The sequence below is a fragment of the Thermobia domestica genome, chromosome 10 (assembly GCF_964235325.1).
Source record: "Thermobia domestica chromosome 10, izTheDome1.hap1.1, whole genome shotgun sequence".
NCBI lineage: Eukaryota > Metazoa > Arthropoda > Insecta > Zygentoma > Lepismatidae > Thermobia > Thermobia domestica.
This window is the reverse complement of record NC_137463.1, coordinates 17,681,583-17,707,510: the sequence shown is the minus strand read 5'-3', so window position 1 is coordinate 17,707,510 and position 25,928 is coordinate 17,681,583. Positions and strand designations below refer to the sequence as shown.

Genomic DNA, 25,928 nt, shown 5'->3' with positions numbered 1-25,928 from the left:
GTATGTATGTATGTATGTATGTATGTAAAGTGCAGAGAACATACATCGAGTACGTAGAGTACCAATATCCCATTCTGTTATTTAAATTTCAATTTATTAAGTCATGAATATTTTCCGATTCATAAAAACATACTCCACTTATTCCTAAATCGTTGTTTAGCCATAAAATTTATTGGTAATAAATATTGTCTTAAAAAGTTTCAAGAAGTGAATATCTAACGATTCTTCATTTCAAGAATGTTTCAAAAACTTCGATGCGTTCTTCCCTCAGAATCCACCTTTGATCTTACAATATTACATTTTGTCAGTTAAATACGCATAAGACGGTTTTCTCACAGTTTCACTACTTTTATAGATTTACATACTATAAATAAGTAGATATAATATAAAAGTGCTTACTGTAAATTTTTGACTACCCAAAATTCGAGTTTAAGTAACTCATGAAAGCAAATACTGACCATTTTCTGGAAATAAACATTTATTTATTGATATATTCATTCAGAAGAGAAAGTGAAATATAACTAATAAGGAAGCTTATTTGTCTAGTTGTTCTTCCAATAAAATAATAAAAGAAGCATAAAAAGCTGCACTATTAGCCCTGTGTTCTAGAAGCAACAAATAATTTCGTTTTAATTTACAAAATAAAAAAAAACTTATTTCTGATATATATATATATATACTTGTTCTATCGAATCGTCATTATTTCTAATACATTTTTACACAATTGTGGTTTTACAATACAAATATCTGCTCTAAGATGTTCATTATACAAAACTGCAATATTGAAATTGATTTATGAGTGTTAAACACAATAAAATCATTTTTTCGTATTTTCTGTTACAAAAATAATCTTCATAAGGAACTTTTATGTAGTTATTTCATTACATAGGCAGGTCTACATGTGAAGAAATAGTGGAATGTTCTGTTTCATAAATTCATAAATTCACAAAGGTTTCTTTTCAATTTCTTGTTACATTTTAAATATTGGAATGGGATATTTGTTCTCTACGAACTCGATGTATGTTCTCTGCACTTTACACACACACACACTCACACACACACACACACACACAGAGAGAGAGAGAGAGAGAGAGAGAGAGAGAGACAAACACTGTATATTTTTACTTCAACTTGAAATAGAAAATTTTCTGGGTTCCGAAAGCTAATTGGAAAATGATAATTTGTTGCCTTCTAACTTTCCTCTACAGGAATTTAATTTTATAGCTGAATGTGCAGTTAAATATAGTGGAAAATTTTCCACCTAACATCACTATACATAATATCCAAAATTCTCCGGATTATGAAAAGTTTTTTCTGCTTGTTTCTACATCGTGATGAAAATTTTCCGATTCATGAAAATTCCTTTCACTTCTTTCTACAGAGCAATAAAACTAGCCGATTCGCGAAAAGTTGTTTTACTTTTTGCTCCAAAATGATGAAAATTTTCCGACTCATAAAAAGTTCTTCAATTTTTCCATACGAGACAGAAAATATTTCGATTCATGAAAAATTGTTTCACTTGTTCCTACATAGTACTGAAAATTGTCTGAGCCATGAAAATTTTCAGATTCTTTAAACGATCTTTCACTTTATAACATTTCTATACATGAATTGAATTAATTTTATGAATACTAAGAAATTGCTACTTGATCACTGATATTTGTTAAGAACGTGAAAATTTTCCGGAAAAATATAGAAGAAAATTTTCCACCTCACATCACGGCTAAACAACGATGTAGGAATAAGTGAAGTATGTTTTTATGAATCGGAAAATTTTCATCACTGGTTAAATCACTTCCACGATATGCCTCACGAGAGAGGACTTCGATTGAACATTTCCTGAACCATTTACACATTTTCTTCTGTCCTGTATTTTGAAGGGGCCATCGCGTCACCTCATATCTGTTACTGCACTTGTGCCCATTACCTTCGAATTGCAATTCCTTATGTTTTTTGCATATACCGAGGCATGACGTCTTTTCATACTTCGCCATCTGTCTGTACTTGTATCATTGACTGTCATACTTCGTACCGAAATGCCAGCTGAGCCCACTTACGCAAGGTTAGACGTTACGCCACGGTCCGTCACTGACACCTGCAATGACATAAATGAGACAATATTTTATAAATTCTATCATTGTAAGGAACAAAATGCGTTTTGTTTCATGAAAATTGGTTAAATATTAAAGAATTTATAAACAAATTTTAATAGATAGTTAATTCCTGCTTGTCATATATATATAATATTGGGTAAAGTTTGTCACTCATGAGTGAGTATATTTTTTAAGTGGATGACTACAGTCTTTTCCTTCTGTCTTTTTGCAGACGATGAAAGTGAAGTTGCGACGGAAGGTGAACGAGAAGAAGAAATCAGGGCTCGTGAGCTGCGTAAACAGGAAGTGAGGCTCCAAGTTCCTAATCCTCCCAGAAGACAGGATTCTGAAACAGGCTCAGATACAGAGGTGAACAAGAAAAAATCATCATCAAAGCTTGGAAAGAAAAGCAAACTTAAAAAATGCGTTGTCATATGAAGTGCAACATACTCTCCATCGCTGTTCTAAGATAATAATAGTTATAGTAATAATTATATTGTTGTTATTAGGTGTAATTTTGTTTTATGTAATGTTAACAAACAATACGAAAGGGAGAGTTTACTTCTAACGGTGTGGTTCAATAACTTCCTGAAGATTTGGTGTTTCGATGATAAAGTACATTTTGCTTTGAGTGTGTGCTTTTAGGAAGATTTTCAAATTACTCCAAACATCAGTGGGAAGCTGTTCGACACATGTCGGTTTGTCATTTGATTGGATTGGCATTAATTGAATTGATGTCTGGCAAAAGAATTTAAAAAATCGGAGAAAATTAGCAGGTAAAACAAAAAAAAAAAAGTTTCTTGGAAAATGAAACTGTGTTGTGTCTGTGAGAGCAACCAAGTCACTAATAGTGTGACTAATGATTTTAATTAACATTGACTAATAGTTTTCTCCTATCTGTGCACTATTGTGAAATGTTATCAGTCGTGTCGTCTCCTAAATTTATTTATTTATTTTTAAATCCTGGAATGCACAGTTCTAACTAGAACAGCAATGGAGTGTCTGTTGTAAATATGTCTAGACAGTGTTAAATTCAGACATTCGTTTTCCGGCAAGGGCATTCAAATAGCAATATTTCTCTCATATGAATTGATTTAGAGTTAATAGGGAATACATTTTTTAATTTCTCTGTTCCCTCTAGGAGATATATCTGAGTTCAACACTGTCTAGCTGCTAACTTCCCATAATACCGTAACCTTTGTAGAAATTCGCCAAAAGATCATTCCCCTCATCTCTAATGAAAGGTCATATATTAAATGAAAATTCCTTATGATAAGACTATAGTAAAATAAAATTTTCAATCTAAGGAAGTTCAAATATGATCTGGCTTCCTAGTAAGTAACCTATTCTTAACGATTTACTAATAACACTACAGTAGATGTTATCAAACCACCTTTTGTAAAAAGTTTGCTTCGCTGCAATTCCAAAACTTGATTTGACCTTAATGTTATAAAACTAAAGACCACAATTGTAATATAACAGCAATTATATTTTTTCTTACTCCTGTTTGTAGGGTTTAGATTTCAGTTATTAATATTAGTCATTTTTTTTCTTGCCTCGCTAGTCTTGAAAACTCTATCTTTTTTCTTTTTGCTGTTCTATCTCGTTGTAAAGCACGCTCAGACAACTCCTTTCCTAGAATGCCCATTAAACAATATTCCTCTGCTGTATTACCTGCTAAAAGCTCATAACCAATTAGTTTAACCAAACGTTTTGAGGTCCAAGTGAATGTATCTTTTCGCCATAATTTTCATGTATGTGCGTAGCACTGTAATATAGCAGTTCAGTTGGAAGTAAAAATATCAGATTGGTCAAATGCCATGCTTACTGTCTGTTTCCTCTATTAAGTGTTATCAGCACATTAATAGGATATATGTTAGAATAATCTTCGTTATCTTCGTTGTATCTCGAAAGATTGGAATTGCATGTGTGTATGTTATCTTTTGAAAACATCTGACGTAAGATGTTAACGGTGCAAGTTTTAGAACACAGTTAAATACATTGATAAAACATCGAAAACATTCGAGACATATGTTATAAAATAGGTGTATAATTTTTCTAATGCTGTATTTTCAACGATGTTAAGGGTATTTCTACTCTTCCCACGTTTTTTGTAAATAAACCAGTAACAACAAACAATATGAGAATGATAAAAGTAGGTCATTTAATATTAACAAAATACTTTTATATGGACAAATATTTATACTGATGGATACTATAGGATACATATTTAATATTCAAAATTGTCTTACCTTAACATCCCTGTATTAAATTATAATACGTATGGTTTCAAATTATAATACGTATGGTTTCAAGGCTTAAAAAAAAAAAAAAAATAGTAGTATTTCGGTAATCTGGTAAACTTCTGACATAATGAAAGATTTTTTGCTTGGATAATCCCATAAATTAAAAAGGTGAATATTCATAAAAGAATCAACATACGTAACAGTGTGTGAAACTGGACTTTTGACATTTAGATATTTAATAGGAATTGCCAGTATTATTGGATCATATTTACAGTATAATAAAAGCAAGGATAGAAATGGCAAAAGAAGCCTTTAGGAGGAAGAAAATATTTGAATAAAGAGTTGAGAAAAAAAAATCGTAAAATGGTTCGTGTGGAGTATTGTTCTGTATGGGTCAGAAAGATGGACATTACGCAAAAATGATGGAAAACGACTGAAAACTTTCGAAATGTCGGTATGGAGGAGAACGGAGAGAATTAGCTGTCGAGCGGAAAACGAATGAGAGGGTCTTAAAAATGGCGGGGGAGAAAAGAACAATTTTAGATATTATTAAGAACAGAAAGACAAATTGGTTGGAACATAGAAACTGTATCATGAGGGACGTGTTAGAGGGTATGGTGGCAGGAAAGAGAGGGAGGAAGCGAAGGAGACTACAATTAATGGACAATATCAAAACAGAGAAATCGTACTTGAAAACGAAGAGGTTATCGGAAGACCGTGGAGCATGGAAGCTTCTCAGTTGCGGCAAGTGATCTGCCAATACTGGCAGAATATCTAGGATGATGATGATTTACAATATAGAAAACAGTTGAGAAACGCTTTTGTACTGAGTAGCGGGTTTTGAAAAAGAGCATTTCAACATTTTTGCCTTACATAACTTGGAAGTATAGAATGATATTGGTATAGGATTTCAGTTTGTTTGAGCTATGGAATATTTCAGAGTGAAAAGTCTATTATCACTTCGGAAGTGTAGTGGCGTAACTATACAAAGGGGCCAGAGAACCCTTGAAATCGTGTATATATTATACTTTGATAAAGGGATGTTAAGGTAGGATGTCTTTGTCTTTTAAGTAACTCTAATATATGTTTTCAAGACCATTCATATAATGTTGAAATGTGAATACCCTACTATTATGACATTATAAACTACTTATTTTGACTTTTTGAGTCAATAAGAAAAGACTCGAAAGCATTTATTAGTTTATTTAATGGTATTTTGTAGATATTATTTGGTTCATTTTCTAAAATTTTGATATTATTGGGTGTAAATTGTTTAATACACTTCAGAAAAACAGGCGGGAGGCACAAACAATATCCTTAAATTTTAAGGCAACTGAAGAAAATGTCTTTGAAATAATAATAATAATATATTTGTTTTCAGATTGCCTCAGAGGAGGAATCATCGACGGAAACAGAAAGTGAAGAAGATAATTCTGCAACAGAAATTGAAACGGATTCTGAGTTCGAAGACGACAATAAACGACTTGGTGGACAAAAACATGAAATACCGACAATAGTTATAAATGAAAGTGAACCTCAAATGTCAGTAGATCATAACGCAGAAAATGAGAAAAAGAGAGTTGTTCAAGCAAAGATTAGCACTAGTAATGCTGTTGAAGCTAGGGGAAAAGTTCAGGTTGGTCGCGTACAACAAAATGGTGAAGTTCAGAAGCGTGTACAACCATCAGATGCACAAAAGCAAGGTATTTCGCCTTTGGCTACGGGACAGTCTCGGTCTTCTAGCACATCAAACATTCGAGAAACTATGATGAGAAAGCCTATGCCTCCAATCACGAGAAGAGAGCTTTTAAATCGGACTCACTCAACAGAAGGCATTGCATCTAAGATGTCACTAGAGCTTAAGAAGAAGTATCTGTTAGGAGCTAATGTGTTGGGAAGCTCAGTTCGAAAATCTGGATCAGCATCAATGCTCGATACAAAATTCAAAAGTCTTGTAGATATGATATCGGAACATCAAAAATTACTGAACCCTGCTCCGCAGCCTAGTCCGAGTATGCAAGCGTTTCTTCAGGGCACTTCGAAAATCAGAGCCAATCCCCTTTCACCACCATCGCCACAAGCGGTTTCTCAGCAGCCGTTTAAATTTCAACCCTCTTCTCAGCAGTCGTCAATGTTGAAAGAAAATCAAAATGAGAAAGAACTTAATAAGAATAATGAGATATTTAGTCACGTATGTGGCAAAGAATCACCTTTGCCAAACGGCTCAATCGCAATTTTGGAAAGGTTAAGCAAAGAAGCTGCTGTTCTTGCTGGGAAACAGCCGGAAGAAGAGAAAGCAGAGAAAGAAACAATCACGTTAGAAAAAGAGATTATTCCTACACAGCCCACACAAACAGGAAAACCAATTCCAGAAAAGAATATTGAACAGGAGACGATATCCAGTAATAACAAGGAAACCAGTGAAAAGAAGCAGAGTGCAATGATGGATAATGTAGTTTCTTCAGTGGAAAATAGATCTTCTGGAACAACACCCACTGCCACTACTACTACTGCCACCACTACGCTGAAACGTCAAAGTAGCAATGGGGAAAGAATGGTTGGAATTGAGGAGATGGAAATAAAAGATATAATCATCGTGGATAAAAAAGATGAAGACGTCGTTGATGTGTTAGATAATGATTATAGGCCAAGAAGTCCCGCTCATGAAACCTCAATCATTGTGCCTAATATTCCTCAGAAAAATATCAAAGAGGAAGAAGAGGATGAAGATGAGGACCTGTCTTCCGATTCCTCGAAAAGTGATTCTTTGTCAGATGTTAGCATGAGCGATCTTGAAGAAGAAAATAAACCTTCTTTGCATGAACCACCTCGTCTTGAAGTTCACAACTCACGGGGAGAATTGCTTGTTGAACATATCGACCAAGAAATACCGGAGAAGGAATCTTCCAGCGCTAAGCAAGATGAAGTGGCCACACGTAGTGATAATTTGATCAAACAGGGTAGTACCGAGAGGGACGTGAGTGATGTAGATCTAAAAAGTGATGCGGAACTTTCAAGATCTGAGAAAAGTGGTGGACCGTTGGACAAAGTGAGTGATCGAAGTTTTAAGCTGGATGTGTTATCTAGTGAGAGGAGCAGTCCATCATCGAAAGAGTCGCCTGATTCTTGTAGGGGAACTGCACTCACAGAAACCGAGTGGTCCGATTGGGCGCGGGATACAGATGCAAACAGTGTAGGAGAAGATTTAGAAGTAGAATTTAATATCAACCCTGAACTTCTCTCTTTCCGTGATAAACGTGCAAAAATTGCAGCAGAGGAGGATTTTGATGACGTGGTGAGATTCGATAAAGATTTAATGCAGTTGGATTTAAATACATCGTCTCAAGAAACGTCAAAAGCAGATTCAGCGCCATTTTTGGCTGGTGTTGAACATATTGAATTTATGGATCATGGCGATAGCAGTCCAGATGAAGTGAGTGAGGCCAGAAGACAAGGTTATTCAAAACTCCATAATGAGGACGATGATGGCACTCCTGTAGTGGAGGCAGTGCCCGGAATTCTCTCAAGTGAAACGGAGAAAGTGACTGAAAGTAGCGATACTGTGAGCGTGAGTGATAGTACAAGTCGCACCCCAGATACAGAATTGAGTCCTGTTGAAGCTGTAAATAGAGTATTAGTTGGTGATGCAGATGAAGAGGAGAATCTTCTTCCGGAAACAGAAGATACCACTACCAGTGATGTTACCACAATCATAGATAGTTCATTCGACAAAACTAGAGACTCTAGTACGTTTTATACTCCACCGCAAACGGACCAAACTCGCGACACTTACAAATTACTAGAGAAAAGCTCCGATTCCTATGAGGACTACATCAGAAATATTCAAGGAAGAATTTCACCTTTTCATAACGTTCGTGATTCTATTGATGTCAGAAAATCCAGACGACCTGCCGCGACATCTACTCCAAAAGTTGAGGACATATTGAAAGAGGAAGGAGATATTAAAGCTGTCAGCTCTCCCAGCACTTCACGACGATTAGAAGAAATATCTCGTGAAAGATCGAAGCAAAAAGATTTGATACGCGAAATGGTACTAGGGAAAATTGCTCCTAAAAGTACAGAAAGAAAGAACCGGAGACAGTCGAAAACGTCTCCTGCTGGGTCCTTGAGTCCAGAAAGTTCCGGTTCTCATTCTAGGAGAGGATCAGAAGGTTCGCCTCTCAGTCCACAGGTTTCTCAGGAAGACGACAAAGGAAAATCGAAACAAAGTAGTCCTGCTTGCAAGGATAAACATTGTAATTGTGCGTCACCAAGTGAAAGCATAAGTGAAGGAAAGTCAGTCGGACATAGTTGTGAATATGCGAAACGAAAAGATAGTGGGGGAAAACAAGTTGGGAATCAGGAACACCTTAGTCAACACGTGTGTGGAAAAAGTGGTAGTTCGAGTGAAAAAAGTGATTCGAAAAGTGTGAACAAAGTAAATGTAGAAGACTGTGAACGCAGACATAGTGTACATCAAGATCTCCAAGTGCCATTTGCAGATGATGACAATACTAGCCAAAGTGAGGGAAAGGAGACTTTCTACACTCCGTTAACATCCATGAAGAAACCCTCTCGGCGCCCTCTTTCCGTCCATTCCTCCTTCAATACCCCTGAACATATGATGGTTCAGATACAGAAACCTCTCCCCGATACCCCTCTCACAAATCCGGAGGCCTTTTCTCTACCTGATATCAGGAAAGCTTTGTTCCAAACTCCCAAACCACCTGAACGAAAACCAAGTGTCAAATTGCCAAATGTGCCACAAACAGCGGATGTAAAGAACGCGGAGTGGAGTCGAGCGCGAGAAGAGGCCAAAGCACGAGCACGCTTGAAGAGTGACGAAGAACTAGGTCTTAGTCCACCGAAGTTTTTCAGCGCCTCGAAAGACAAAGAATCGCGAAAAGCGAGAACTGTATCGGAAAAGAGTAAATCAACGGACTCTCTTGATAAACAACTGCTAGAGAGAAAAGTTAGTTTAGACCCCGAAGGTGCCAAAAGTCCTAGTTCTTCTAGCACCGGTACTAGTGATACAGCCTCAGGGAAGCGGTCCGTGTGCAGTAATGAATCTCTCGTGAGCTCACCAGAAGCTATACCATGTATCAGCACATCCAGTTCGGCAACATCCAAAGCAACTTTCTACCTGGAACCAGATGCCGATATTTCCCTTGCCGAGATGGAAGGCCGAGATACCAAAGAACAGACCGGTGAAAGTGGCAAAAAGAAAAAAGGCAAAGATCGGGAGAGGAGGAGGAGCATCATTCAAGCAGTTTCTGAATTCTTCTCGAAGAAAAAGGAATCTTCTACTAGTCCCTCGCCGCCAAAAACTCCGAACAATAGCCAGGCGAAATCCCCTGGTGGGAAAGAACCAAAAGAAAAATTCTCCAGATTTAGGTTAACTCCTAAATCAAAGGAGAAATCAAAGGTGAGTCACATAGAACATTCTTTGCTATAAATTGTTAAAGAGTAAAACATGTTCCTTTCTTAATGACTTTGGAATGAATAGATTGATTTGATAAAAGAACGTAATTTTCTGTGAATAACCGAAAACATTACTTAAATTGATCCATTGTTCCGAAGTTGCTGATAAGAGAATATACAGTGGTTTTGTTTAGTGTATGTAATTGCTGGATACTACACAATTACTTATAGAGATATATATTTCTTTACACTGTGGGTTTTGTTATTAACTTCCTATTAAGATAGTTAGATGGATTTAAATTTCTCGCTTACAGAAAATTTTTAAATATTCTTATCCGCTCCAAAGATACAATTGAAAGGAATTTAATAGAGATCTAACCAGTTTTGCGGCGCTAACCGCAAAGTACAATCATGCTTTTTTGTATCTATAAAGAAAATTAAATCGAACAAAAATATGCATCCTTTTTGGCCAACTGAGAACTTGTTTGAAGCCAAAATACTAAAATTTCGTACATATGAATTCGGGACTATTCCCTTTGAGGTTCTTCTAATGCTCATATTTCTGTTGTATCAGATTATTTTCTTATAATCTGTTGTTCGTTTCCTCGTGCTTGACTCTTTTAGATTTACCAGCTTGCCTTCATTATAGAGGTATTTGGTTGATATATCTCTAAATGATATGCAATTTACATCAGATACATGTATTCTTTTCTCAGCTTTGTGTTTGTTAACTTTGTTTTAAACTGAGTGCGCTGTTACATGTTCTACACATTGAATAAAGTGTCTTGCCCATTATGCTTTTCATGAAGTGCTGCTTCTAATGTCCTGATTATTGTATTAAGTATCAGAAATATGTAAAAGTTAAGATTTAAAGATATGTAAATGTATATATTCAGATGGTTTGAAATAGTTATTCGTATTCAGTTCCAGAAAAATCAGTACTTCTAAGCAGCGTATATTTTTTATTGTAAACTCATCGAAAGTTGAAAATATTCATAAGGTTACCGGATTAAGAGTATGCATTACTGTCAGTTCTTCCAGAATTTGTTATATTAATACCTGAACAAAAGTTTTTTTTTTAAATATGTCTGCTGGTGTTTTTTGTTTATACTTGTTTTTTTCAATTTGCATTTTCTTTTTATATATATGTAGCAAATTTTGTTTTACAAAACCGTGTTTTGTTTATCTCTTGCAGTACGATTACTATTCAGAGTCGGATGATTCAGATGTAAGCATATCACTGTGATTAGTCTCGTGCTTTTGTCTGTGTGACGTTTATGTTAGTGCAATTCGTTTTATTTGTAGTATTTGTGTTTTGCATGCAGTTGTTGTCCTAGTTGCATTTTTTATTCGTATTATTTTCACATAATACTTAACGAAAAAGATTTTCGTACGCTTTGCTTACAGATACATAGCAAAAAAAGGAGGTGTTAAAACAACGCAAAATGACTATCATTTTAGCATGTTACTTATGTATTAATTCAGTACCAAGCACATTGCCTTCGAGCATATCAGAAATTTACTGGCAATGAGAATTTGCATTACTTTTTATTGTTTAGTATGAGCAAAGCTTTACCACAATATACCTTGCATTTATTCAAAGTAACGAAAAACATACTGTATTTTCCGTAATTGGTCACAAAAATAGGTTTGCAAGCCTATGAATTGTCTGACAACAGTTATATGAGTAGAATTCTGCCATCTGTTGTTCTTGTGTTAGGACATAAGAATAACAGATAAGAACAACAGATGGAAGAACTGCTACTCATGTAACTGTTGTCAGACAATTCACAGGTTTACAAAACTATTTTTGTGACCAATTGCATAAAACATAGTACGTTATGCCTTACTCAGTATAAATGCCAAATATACTGCGTAAAGCTTTTACTCATACCAAACAATATACCCCAATACAAATTCTCACTGCCAGTAACTAGTTATTTCTGATATGCCCGGAAGGCGACGCTAATGTGGTAGTCATTTTGTGTTGTTTTAACATCTCATTTTTTGTTGGGTATGTAATGTAGAATCAGTCTTCTGAAACAGTAGTTTCAATTCAAGCTCTCTAGCTTTGATATTTTCGTTTCCAATTGATTAATTGTCCGTTGCCGCTAAAGTTTTCATATCGATCCTAGTTTATTGCAGTCCTCCCCGGTGGCTAGCGTGTGTACCTTTGGTGCGCGTGGTTCCGGTTCGATTCCCAGTGAAAGAGCAAAAAATTTAATTTAGCAGTCATTAATCACCCTTCTTCTTTAGCCTTACTGGGGACATAATTGTGGGGCGTTAAACTAAAAAAAAAAAAAAAAAATCTCTTTGCGAATGGTCTTCCGTATTTGACGAAGTTTTTCCCTGCGTATTTTATAAATATCTGGGATCGAAATAATTGTAAAATTTTACTGCGTAATAGCATCAACTAAAATTTATTTTGAGATTTTGTCTGTAGTATGCAAATTGGAACGTTTTCACAGGAAGAACTATGCATATTGCAGAATTTTTTAAAAATTGAATTGGCTCTTTGTAAGTATTGTATGTGTATTGTGGGGCACGATGGCTCAGTGGTAGAATGCTTAACTCGTGCATGGTTTCCCTGGTTCGATACCCGGCCAAGTAAGTTGGTGGTAGGTTTTCTCGGGGTACTCCCGTTTCCTCTCATATTCTCATTCCACCAATTCTTCTATCATCATTCATTGTCTCCCTTAGCCTAAAAGGCATAATCATGGGACGTTAAACTAAAGAATGTTATATGTATTAAATTTTATTGTAAAGAATACTGGAAGAACTTGATTTCTTATTCTAAATAAAACCGAAAAGACTACCACCACCATAATTAGTATCATTAGGAAGTATTCTATTACTGATAACTCTCATATCATTGTTTTGAAAAGCTATGGGTCACTGTCTTTGGTTGACTTCTGTCTAAAAAATATCTTGAGCACCAATTGTTTTCTTCATTAGCAACAGTTGTTGTATTTATGGAGTGTTTCAATCTCCATGTGAGTCATATAACCTGGTAAACAACACAACAACTTCAAGTGGCCGAAATCATTCAAGAAAATCTTACAGACCCAACCAACAGAGTTAGTGTTTTCAGTTATCTTGTCAATAATTTGATTAAAAATGCCACAGTTTGTGGTTTTAAGTAAATACTTTTTTCTTATTATTATTTCTTCCGAGCATTAACTATTTTACTATTATTGTTGTTTATTTATTTATTATTCTAATGAAAAACCTCGCTTTAAATAATCACTTTGAGTTCAAGAGATTAAACTAGAGTACATGAATTCTTTCCGTCGAATTGAGGTCACGTGACCATGATATTCCTTCCAATGTTGCATCCAGAAAACGTCAACCAATCTTAATACTACTATTGGTTTTCAACTCTATACCTCCATACTTATCTTATATGGTAGTAGAATCAAAACCGGAATTCATTCCTTGCATTTTTGTACCCTACATGTACCCTAAGAAATATATACAGGACTTCATGGTTTCATTTTTATGCCTCCTGGTACTGGAGTGTTAGCGCATATGCCTATGTTCGCTTGGCGCTCTGCGTTCAACTTCCATGAGTACAAATGTTCACTTCTAAAATAGACTCGCACCTCATATAATCGCAGTACTGAAAAATGACGTGAAAATAGTAAAAGACTTCTTTTTCGAGCCATCATAATTGAATTTTCAAGGTTAAAATGACATAATTTACTTGAACTTTTTATACATACTGACTAATTATTTTCAAAATTGTTGATTTTAAGTCATTTTAGTATTTTTTTCCTTAATTTTTAGCATTGTTGATTTACTTTTTCCAGAAAATATAACTAAAATTAATTAATTACTACAGCGTGTATGACTCAAACAAAATTACGTCTAGGTACTTCAATATTACATAAATTGTACAGAATCTTAAATGTAAGTGGCATATGGACAACAGCATTTCAATACATTCTTAACACCTAACAAAAAATATTATTGCTGCACATTTTTTTCAGTTATTGTAGTAAAACACCTAAAGTAGATAGTTCTTGAGTTAGTTTTTCTTTCTGTGTAATGTTATGTAGTTATATGTATGTTAAAGTTGCATGAGGATTGCTGTAGTTTTTTTTTTTTAAAGTTGTGTAAAAGTTCATCTGTTTAGTTTTCCATGCATGCGTACAGTAGTTTTCAAATCTGTGGTGCAAACTTTAGTTTACTCGTGTTAATCCATAGGACGATTTTCTTTTTGGTTTTGATTTGATTTAATTTCAGTTTAGCGTCCCTTTCAGCTGTAAGGCTATATGAGACGTAGACCTATTGATTAACATGGAATCCGAACCACATGAGCTCCTGCCGGGAATCGAACCCGGGTCTCCTACGACATCCTTTTGATTTTGTTTAGTCATTCATTAATTATATTGATTTTATAAAAGGAAAAAGTGGTAGCCTTCATGGACTGTAAACTTGAGCCTAATCTCCTTCTACGAACACTAATATACGCTTAAATATCCTGTGTATATTTAAGTGAACAAGTATACATGTGTTGAAAACGTGAGATAATATGTATAATATGATTACAATAGGAATACCTGATATACTTCCTAAAGTACTCACGAATGTTGCAGACCTACAATGGCTTAGTGGTAGAGTGATCACATCACGTGCGAGTCCGTGGTTCAATCTCAGCTCGCACCAAGTAAACTTTGTGCTGGACAAACACAGTGTGGGTGTTCTTTCACTTCCTTCATTACCATCATCACTGTCTCTCGTAGCTTCGGAGAGTAATTGTGGAGAATGTTATGTCATTTTGATTTTTCAGTCTTCGCTATTGAATTTATTTATTTGGGTAGGGTGTATAATATGAGAAAATTAGACTCCAATGTCAGAACTTGTTTCCCACACTAAAATAATCATCAGCTGTTTTATTCTGTTTTATTGTAACGAGATGATGCAAAAAGTCATTAAAATGAATATTCAATAAAACTTAAGCGGCATACGTGCCAGACCCTGGAAAATTTAAGTAAACTCGTTCATGTTTAATGTATGTACAATATTGGACTTTTTCATAGCAAAGTTACGATATTACCTTTATTTTCCGCAGAACCGGAGGACTGTGAGAACTCTCTGTTGGTAAATGGCTAATATTTGCGTCTTTGATGCGGATGGCTTTTGCTCGATTTCCATTGGGAGTACATATAGATTGAAATCTCTCGTTAAGCCCTTGGTGCTGAAAAGAGAAACCAAATACCAAACACCGAACCACAAGATCTACACTACAAAGTGTAACACGAGAAGGCAAGGAAGAAAATGTTTAATACAAGAGTGTTTAGACACAAATGTATACGTATATCAACAAACGATTAAACGACAAAAATCAGAAACATCATGAATTAGTAAAATATTAATAATGGAAGAATGAATTAATCAAATGTTACATATTTTTAATTTCAATGTAATTTTCTAATACTTACATTAATGCAACAAAATAATACACTTAAATATTAGTAAAGAATATTAAGTTCCTTTATTGCCGTGGAATTTGATTTTTAGTAGTAGCTGTCTTTAGAGTAGAGTTCGAATGGTAAGTTTCGTACTTGTTTTGGAGCGAAAATGAAATGAGTTATTATTTTTTTAATTAATGAGAATGTGAATAGTAAATAGGGAGTGGCCATGAGTTCAGGGGTTTAACTATAGCATTTTAAAAGTAGTAAGTGTAGAAATAATGAATTCGATGCAAGTGGTTAAATATTTACTTGCTGTCAGTTGGATGGAAACAAGGCGTTAAAATATGGATCATAAATTAAAGGTCCAAAACTTTTGTTTGATTTTGGTCGTGGAAAACATTGAAACTGCTAGTATGTTCTTGGTGGTGGAACTATTGACATCTTTAGAACTGGTTAGTTGAGTGAAGCTTTTAGTTATTTGTTCCTATTATGTAGTAGTTTTTGTTATGGTAGCGGTTAATATAGCTTTCCATTAGTAAAGTAATTTCTTAGATATGGAAACTAGCGATAGTTTCGAGTGTTGACAAGTGATTACATAATTTGTAAATATTTACAACAGATTGGTGTACTGTAAGTTTGCATGGGTGCATTTTTAATTATTAGTTAGAACCATACATTACAAAATGTACCATTAATTTGGTTAAGGAAAGCATTTCTTCAATTGCAAAATATCATTTTCTAATGTATTGTAACTCATAACAACTGCCAGAATATTTAATATAATTCTTTAAGTAAATGTTGCTTAAGAAATACACTAGACTCTCGCTAATCCGGTCCCCAGTAGTCCGGCCTCTCCTCTCAGTAATCCGGCGCACATCCAACCAAAAACACGTGCACAATGAATTATCGTGCGCATGCGCAACAATGCTTAGTTAAACAATGCTTTATAGACTGTACGTATTCGAAATTGTAGCATTCTTTACAGTTCGGTTGCGTGATAAAGCATGCCACCGTCGCGTATCATCATTGCGACAGTTAAATATTAGGAATATGTTCCATAGTGAGTGATACTACTCAAGGACTAAGTTTTCTTTGAAAATTAATGTATATTTGTATTTAATAAAGTATATCTATGTTTTAAAAGGATATCCTTCGATTTAATAAAGTACAGTACACTATATCCCCTGTTTTCAAAATAAATAAAAAAACAAGACAAATAAATGTCAGACACTCAATAATCCGGCACCCATATGCACCAGGAATGGCCGAATTAGCGAGAGTCTAGTGTACTTGCATTGTAGCTATAGGAAGTTGAGTAAATCACAGTGCCAGGAAACTGTGGACTATTATGAGAATATCCATTGCTTTTGTTATAAGTGATATAATAATAAAAAACACTTAGCGGAACGGCCCATTTGTGAGCCTAAGCCTGCTCCAGCGCCATCCCCTAGCGACCGGCTGAACTACGTTCAGCGTAGCGGTGAGCACGTGATCAGTGCGCTACGACGTCCTGTCCCTAACAGGTGCATCAGGAGATTTCTAAACCTAGTGACCATCATGTCTTGTTTTCACGTGACCCAGTTTACCTCACGACGCTCGGTGGACGCCACAAATTGAGAAACACCGGCCGGGAATCGAACCTTGGACCAACCGAACATGAGTCCAACGCTCTAACCGCTAGACTACGGTATCCCCAAATGATATAATCGTTATTGTTAAAAAAAAATTAGAAGGGCTGGCCAAGCGGGTGTAGTTATTATTATTGGCTGTAGAGACTGCAGTAAAGAAATTGAAATAAGTGAGTTAGCGTGAGCTCTCATTAGACCGACCATTTTGAAAGTTTCAGTTCAGTAATCACATGAGGCAAATTTCACGATTGCAATTTATTATTAATAACATGAAAATCTATTAGTTTAACATCCTATGGCTTATGATCACTGAATTGCAGGAGAAGAGTATTAATTAATCATGATGGACTAATTAGTGGAATGGAAGAAGGAAAACTGAGATGCTTACGAGAAAATGCACGTATATTGGTCTGCTTGAGCTTCCTTCTATTCTAGTATACATAGACTTAATTCCCTGTTTGAAGCACATGTCTAATTTCTCATGCTAAAATGTAGGCTTTTGTTTCACATAGCAACGGAGCGAACGTTAAATATCAAACAGACAACAAAATATGTTGTAGTGCCACCCAGACATCCTTATTTAACTACTAAGGCTGAGATTGAAGCATGGACAGAGAACCGTGCATTTTGCAGACCCATGTCCTTGGAGTAATTTAATCTATATATATAAAAGAGAACGTACAATTCTTTGTCCGCTCATCACGCTAATACGGCTGAACCAATTTCTTTCATTTTTGGGGGGTTATTAGGATTTGGACCCTAGATGGTTTTTATCATATCACTTTAATTTTTAATTACCAGTGTCTTGAGATAATTGACCATTCAAGTGTCCATAACGTACAAATCCTTTGTTATTAGTTCATCATAGGTAAAAATAAACGTATTTATATGCAACCCGCATGACCGTGTCACTCGGCGGGTTAACATAAATGACAGGCGATATACAGCGGAAAATAGCTTGAATCTTCTGTTTAAAATTTTTTAATTGATTTGCTTATTTTTACAGACACTTTTACAATATGCCAGCACCGGGATGACCGCAGCGAAGCGGGGCGGGTTAACATAAATGACAGGCGATATAATGTTAAGATTTACTGCAATCTTCTATGGTTTTTATCATATCACTTGAAAGCGAAAAAGTAAAAATTATCTAAGTAACAAAGTTTATTGCGTTCCGGGGTGACCGCAGCGAAGCGGGGTGAACGCTGCTAGTTCCTTAGAAAATAATAATAATCATAGTCTTAATTTCAAAGATACATTCAGAAATGTTTTAAACGATTTCTAACGTTCGTTAAAGAATATACCAATGATTAATTCTCTTTCTGGAGGTAGACAAATATTGATCAACTATTTTAATAAATCTAATTTAATTATTTGCAATAAACCTAACAGCTTACTCACTGTAGTTCTTTCCGTTACAACACTGCTTTTTCAATAATTTGGTTACCGAATGACTTGATCCTTTCATGTGCAGATTAATATCCTTACATATTATTGTTGGGTATTCCAGGATAAGGATAAAAAACAATCGAAAGCAGCGTCGGGAGAAGTTTCCAGAGCGTCTAGTGAACCTCGCAAGAGTCTACCTTCAGGCGAAAGGGAAACGCCGCCTCCCATTCCTCCTCCGCCTCAGAATTACGTTGGAAACGGTCCTGCTCCTCGTGCCTCAGGTTTGTACATTTAACGTATCAATATTCAGTTTAATATGCAATAAGAAGCAGCCAGTAGGGGCTAGTTAATTTTGTATCTGAAATGTGAGTGTCGAAAATATCAGTGTGTTTCAATGTTAATTACAACGAATGGGATGGCTTCTGAATTCTATTTAAATAATTAGTTTTAGGACGTTTGCCTGAAGAATGATAACTTAGTTTGATATATGCACATGCAAGTAGTAAGTATTATTCCCTTCTTAATTATATAGATATTTTTTTGCTAATTGCATGAAGCAACTGCGCATTACATTTTTATATCCAGTGTCCCCAATTTTGCATGGGCACAGCGTTTTTTAATTTTTAATTTGGAACAGGCAAACTTTTTTTCGCATTTATTTTTTCGGTAAGTTATTAGACTTGAAGGCACAAATTCACTTGTGCAAAAATTACACCTATTTCTTTCTACAGAAGATAGTTTCTCTGAGAATGAAGAGGATTCTAGGGCCACTGCCCTCTCCACGCCTACACACGAAACATTCTCTGGATCCTCAATGGATGGTTCTTGTAGCTTGAATCGAAGACAGTCTCGTATGGCAAGGCGAATGGCTCGCCAAGCACAGTTAAAGAGGTAAGCTATTTTATGTCACTCCCAGTTTGTTGTATGTTTATTTTCCTTTAAAATTTGCGAGTATCTTGGTCGAAAGGTAGATCATTTCTACTAAGGAATTATCTTATATCTGACGTTTTCTGTTTCGTGTATATCTTTGACTTGCGACACTGTGCATAACATTTGTAGAAAGAGGACTTGAAAACTTTAATTGTCCGTGTGACATACGATCTGCGACAGCGTGTCTAGTTCAAAATTTTGGCATAGATTTTGTAAATTGAATTGCTAGACAATGCCGTATGATATGTTATAGAGAAACCTACAGTTTATAGAGAACTGTGCAAAGATTTTTCATGTGGCCGCGCGTAGTGTTGTCGCTAACGCTCTCGCCTTTTATGCAAGCGGTTCCGGGTTCGTTTCCCGGTGGAGACATGTCCCAAATGGTGAAACAGCTTATTCCGACTAGCGATTCTGAGTGAGGTTTCCCGGAGTTTTCTTCATTCACACGAAGCTAATACCAGGATGGTACCTAACAAACAGATCCCATGCCACTCCCTTGTTATCCCATCCCATTCTTCTTTTTCCCCTTCTGGAATCGTGGTGGCTTAATAGTAGACTTTAATCTTTGATGTATGTGGTTCCTGGTTCGATTCCAGTTCGCACCAAATGGATTTTGTGATGGACAAACACCGTGTGCTTGGGTTTTTTCGGAGTTATCCCGTTTCCTTCTTTATTCCACCATTTCATTCATTTCTCATCATTACCGTCTCTTTTAGATTGCGCGACATAACCGTAGGACGTAAAACTGAAAGATTTCATTTTCCCCCTTCCCCGAAAAGTGTGCTCGCCGAGGAACGTCATTTCTCATACATAGCGGGCTTAAGGCCATAGTTGCTGATAATGCTTACAAATATGTGTAAATAAAATAAATAAATAAATAAATAGAAATTCTTCATATATACTTGAATATTGATGGTGATTTGTTTAAGCCATTAAAGATAGGAACAGGGATCCTTTGTTGATTTCTATATATAAAAGAAATCGTTCTGAATAAGTGAGTGACTGATCAATGGCCAAGTCAAGCCACTTAAGCTAGAAACATTAAATTTGGACAGTACATAGGATTTGTGACGTAAGGTACCACTCATGAAGAATGTTTGATACACGGGAGGGGGAATAGGGTGGCAGTTATTATGTTAGAATGTCTATTTCCTAAAGTTAGGGACATTAAATTTGGCATATGAACTTCTCATTTACCTAATTTGGTGATGATTGATCAAGTAGTTCTTGATATTTTATCTCCTGAACAGACAGAGTAAATATATAATTTATAAATAGTTTGGTAAATTAACTATAATGTTTCTGTTATTCCAACATAGCTGCATATCTTCTTGTATTAAGTGCAATGACAATAATTAAGCTGTTTGTATATATTGGACGTTAAACCATCCTAAATTAAAATGTTCATAATGGATTTATTTTTAAAATAACTACCAGCAGATGGCTGATTAATAAGAGTTTGCGAATAAAGCATCAAAAACACAAACAACTGGTTGTGTCTCTGGTAGTCCAATTGGCACATCATCCACAGGTTAACGGGAGATTAGGGTTCGAGTTCCCAGTCAATCTAGTGATTAGATATTTCAGTGTTATTCAAATAATATTCCAGTTATTTTCACCCTAAAATTCTCCTTGATCTCTGAAACAAGGCATTGTCGAACAGATGTGGATTAAAACAGTTTTCCTCAACTTGGACACCCGATTGTCACATAACGATGTCTACGTTATTACGAGCTATGTGGAAGAAAACAAAATCGTTATTTTATGTCCTAGTATCTGGTTTCAAATCATCTGCAGACAATATAAATTTCACATCTGAGAGGCAAATATCTATCCACCTACATATTCTTAAATTTATATTATACAGTAGAACAATTTCAGTTGATCATTTCTATAATTTTAACATTTGCATAATATGGCGGGCGGCACAGGTCAGCGATAGAGCGTTCATCCCTGATATGAGGATTCCATGGTTCGATCCGAGGCAATGACGTAACTAGGGGCATTGGGGCTTGTGCCCCGAGCGCCAGATTGGGAGGGCGCAAAATTCGACAAATATTTGGGGGAGCATTTTGGTTTGGTTGGTCAGGGGAGCGCTAAGGCGAGTCCTTGTCCCGGCCAGCAACCAACGTATTTGCGTCGCTGATCCTAGGTCTGTGAGTTTCTGGAGAACAACTTCCCATTCATAAGTTTTCTCGAAGTTTTCCGTTTTCCTCCTGAACCTCATTTGAGCAGTTTTTTCATAATCACTATCCGTTCGTATCCGTTAGCTTAAAATACATAACATGGGAATTAAAAAGATAGAAATTCAATTTAATTTCATTCGTGTAATTTGGTCTCTTAATATAGATTGGACAGTTTTGTATCAGGGTTGTAAAAAACCCAGTTAAAAAAAATAGAAGAAAACAGCCCAGTGGATTTTGTTGGGCAAAATTGAGTTTTATTAAATTTTGTACCAACATTCAAAGCTGGATTACTATACTACTTAAGCACTTATGTTCTATTACACGTATTTAAAATGAAATTGGAATTTCCTTGCCGCATAAAGGGGATCCGTGAAGATCCATCCACGTTTCGTTATATATATTTTGCACTTGGCATTCATTTATATTTCAATTTCTAGAAAGAAGGAAGTAGATAATGAGATAGAGTAACAAAGAGATGGAAAATCCTTTATTACACTCAGGATTCAAGAGCCTTCGTCCTGATTGAAGATATCTTTCACTTCTCTCAAAATATGCCAGAGATTTTCTTTTGGTAATACATATTTAAAGCCAATTCTGTAACTAGGGTGTGCTGAGAATCACTATTAAAGAAACTAAGATCACATTAAGGTTATTATTTCAATCCAAGTTTTGAACTTACTTTTTTTTTTTTTTTTTTTTTTTTTTTTTTTTTTTTTTTTTTTTTAAAGGAAAATTTTGACAGCCCTGTTTTGTATAAAACAAGAAGTCGCCAATTTCAGTTTCACTATATTTGTCGATAACAAAATTAGAAAAAAGTTCAAATGTTGTATAAATTAAACGAAGCTTATGTAATCTAATTGTATAAACTCTAGTTTAATTGTTACGACTAGAAGTAGGTAAAACAAGGTAGTTAACTGAAGATTACTCTACCCTTTATCTAGGTCTTGTATGGAATAGCTGTGGTAAGTTCCCTTACTTAAACTTGACAGAAAATTAAGTCTTATTCTCTTCAACAATAACCAAGTCTCATAATGGCATGTAATGTTTTCATTTGATTTTACATTATTTAGTATTGCATTAAAAAAAAAAAAAAAAAAAAAAAAAAACTTAAAAATAAACTGAAAATTTTTTAACTGTTTTAGACTGTTTTTTTGTTCATATGTGTGAGGAGTGAGGGATTGCATAGACGTTCGAACAAGCACGCGCTTTCTTTTTTATTTCTTTGGCTGAACCACTTGTTCTGAATTGTCTATTGAAGAACAGTGGTAACTTTATTTAGAAAAGTTTGTAAGCAAACATTTGGTTAGCACTTCTAAATGTGTATTATTTCACTAGCTTTTGAAAGCATTTATGTAATTTCTGCGAGGCTTTGTTTGAGATTGAGTCATTTCTATTATCACATTCTATTCCTTAACTTCAGCTCCCTATTTTTTTATACTCTTAAATAACAGAAGAAAGGAACTGGTCACACTATCTTGGTGTGCTAGCTTCACTTAATTCTTGTAGGTAAATGAGCTAGAGCTTTCTTTCGAGCAGAATGTCCACATACACATATCAATGCATTGGCTTAGTGAATAAAGTTATAGGTTCACAGTATTAATATGGAATTTCTCAAAGAGCCCTAATTCGTCATAATTAATATACTAAAAGGTGTGAAGAAAGTGACGAGAAATATTTTATGTGAAGATTGTTGACTATCTAATCAAAATCACATTACTGTTTAAGTGAAAATCAGTTGTGGCTAAAACAGCGTTTTCACATAACCAATTCCCGTTCTGAGCTTGTATGTTTTGGATCCTATGGTAAACTGCTTGATACATCGTATATACCCTCTGTACTATGCAACATTTAAATGTCAATCAGTCTTCAATATTTGTCTTCATATTGTGTTTAAATAATCAGTAAATTGAAAAGTTATTAGTACTCATTCTGAATATTATGAGTTTGATATACACCTTCAGGTCACTGTCGTGACACACACACACACACACACACACACACACACACACACACACACACACACACACACACACAAATCAATTTAAGCTTTCAGAAATAGGTTAAAGACACATCCAAATGAACATAATAGATGAATATTTTATTGCATATGTGTTTCAGTTAATAAATAACTTGTGACTAGTATTTAGTTTCGAGGTAGCTGTTCTCTTTAGTCGATCCTTCACGGTTACGGTAATTCCAAGCAGTAGTAGTATATTTCACCTCTATCTATTCCTTATCTTTTTACTGTGTTGCTACGTGGATGATGCGGTGGCTCAGTGGTAGAGGTTCTCTTCTGGTGCATGAAATCCTTAGTTCGATCCCAGCTCGAGCCAAGTGGACTATGGTATACAAACACCGCGGTCTTTCGTTTCCTCCCACTTTATTCATTCCACCATTGCATTCGTTTGTCATCATCACCGTCTCCTTTAGCATAGCCGGCATAAGCGTGGGACGTAAAACTGAAAAATTTCATTTCATTTCATTTTTTGTGTTACTGCGTGATTATATTAAGTGAAACATTCTTGGAGTTAAACCTCAGCTTAGTAGTGACTCTGAAGGACCGGTGAATATCCGTAGGTTTCAGCAGCAAACTCGAGAACTTCTACTACAGATTGTCGTTTTACCCTAGTATAGCCATTTCAAACGGTGTGCCACAACGGAACCAGTGATGTGCCAGGGATTTGAAACTAATTGTAGAAAATTTTATGTCATTCAAAATGATAATAATTATTTTCTGTCATTTTATAATTACAGTTGCAGTTCGGTAGGTACAGTTTCCTAATGATAATAAATGCAAATTAAATTGGCATTAGCTTTGAAAAAGTTCTAGAGGTGTGTTGTAAGAGTTGAAATTACACAATTAGTACACAATAACAGACAAAGATTGGAAAACGTTTCTCTAGTAGGTGCACTCGTCTTTTTTATTCATTCACGTTTTATATGTTTGCATATACTTCACTTGCATAACTATCCTAGTATGAATGATTTACAGACACTGCTAAAAGTCCGCCCTTCGGTCATTTCTGCATTACAGCACACACGCATTTAGTAAAGAAAGATCGTCAAAACCATCTAATAATTTAGAATGATTAACGTTTTTGAAGTAGGGGAAAAATGTAGTTCTGTTATAAACACAAAAACTAAGGAAAATCACATTTGAAGTTGAATTACATTGAATCATAGCGGAAGTTTATATTCTCATTACTATTACACAGAGTGAGTCAAAATTATGTTGCATTGTGTTATCACTCAAATTGTAGAAATTTACCATTCATCAAATATGAGAAAATTTACATGACGATTTCAACTTGTTCGCCATCGAGTTCAATACATAGAAATCAACGATTAGCAGTACCATTTAAAGTCCGTACACACATTTTGTGGTTAATGGATGATATCATATCCCGTATACAGTCCTTGGAATTATTGATGTCGCGAACTTTTCTGTTTTACACACGCTCCTTTACCATTTCCCATAACGAAAACCACAGTAACAAGTCTGGGGATTGTGAAGGCCAGTGGAGTGGTCCACCACGATCAATCCATCGACCAGGAAATAGACACGAACAGAAGGGTATAATTAATTCGGTAGTGTCCCATCTTCTTGGAGACACCCTGCAAGTTGGATCTGTACTAGTAGTTCATCAATTGCGTACTGCTGCAACATTGTTAAGCACGCGTGTGACGTCATTATAGGAGTATGAATAAAGTAGGGCCGAATTACTCTAACGGCGTTCACAGCGTATCAAATATTCGCATGTGGAGAGTCAAATTCATGCTGCCGAACGACCCAAGAACTTTCAGTGACCCAGAAAATAGTGTTACTACAGTTTATAAATCCATTTGTGTGAAAAGGAGCTTCAACGCCGAATGCCATTACTTTCAAAATCGTCTTCCTGAGTATTCTGCATTTCAGCTAAAATCTGACAGCATTCCACTCTAACACGTTTTTGCACTATTGTTAAAGCTTGCACAACTTGAATATGGTTTGATCGCATCCCAAGGTTGTGTTTCAGGATTTTTAGGTAAGAGAGGGTAATTCCTGCTGCACCATGTCGCTGCTTTCGAATAACTTTTCAGTTAGGCAGAACAAGAACGCTCAATTCACATCGTCCTGATCTTGAGCGTCCTTCATTTCCTCGATAGTGGATCGCTACCGATCCAGTTCCTGCAAACTTTTGATACATGCTGCGGACTGTTAAACATCTTGGTGGGTCACGTGCAGGTCGCTGCTGTAACATAGTCGGACTATAGTCGGCGAAACGCACACTTCCATTAAGGAAGCTACAACTCTTCTTTGCTTCAAAATTAATTGGTCAGCCATTGTGTAACCTATAAAAAGAACAAAAACATGGTGAATTAAGTTAAAGAGAGAAACAATAGAAACGAATTAATTATAGAACATAGATTTAATACATGTTTGGTATAATAATACATAAACAATAGAAGCTAATCTAGGTAAAAACATAGATAGTGAAGTTGAAGAGAGAAACAGTAGAAGGAAATTAATGATAGCACTTTGATATATGCTTAGTAAATAACTTTGTATATCATATAAGTGGTACCATAATTGTGACTCGCCGTGTGTTATGTCATCAACCACAATATTATACAATTG

At 35.4% G+C, this 25,928-nt stretch overlaps 1 protein-coding gene across 7 annotated transcripts in view; it reads left to right on the top strand.

Annotated features, from left to right (window-relative positions):
* The window catches only part of LOC145662330 (uncharacterized), a 351,525-nt gene that overhangs the window by 289,866 nt on the left and 35,731 nt on the right, over window positions 1–25,928 (top strand). For 5 of the 7 annotated variants that reach the window (XM_081727810.1, XM_081727808.1, XM_081727804.1 and 2 more), the window contains 5 exons: window positions 2,326–2,462; window positions 5,721–9,764; window positions 10,956–10,988; window positions 18,316–18,475; window positions 18,926–19,085. In XM_081727810.1, the coding sequence (XP_081583936.1) occupies window positions 2,326–2,462; window positions 5,721–9,764; window positions 10,956–10,988; window positions 18,316–18,475; window positions 18,926–19,085 (4,534 nt within the window). Of the gene's footprint in view, window positions 1–2,325; window positions 2,463–5,720; window positions 9,765–10,955; window positions 11,040–18,315; window positions 18,476–18,925; window positions 19,086–25,928 lie in introns of those variants that run through there. The other 2 variants (XM_081727809.1, XM_081727811.1) reach the window with 2 other exon arrangements.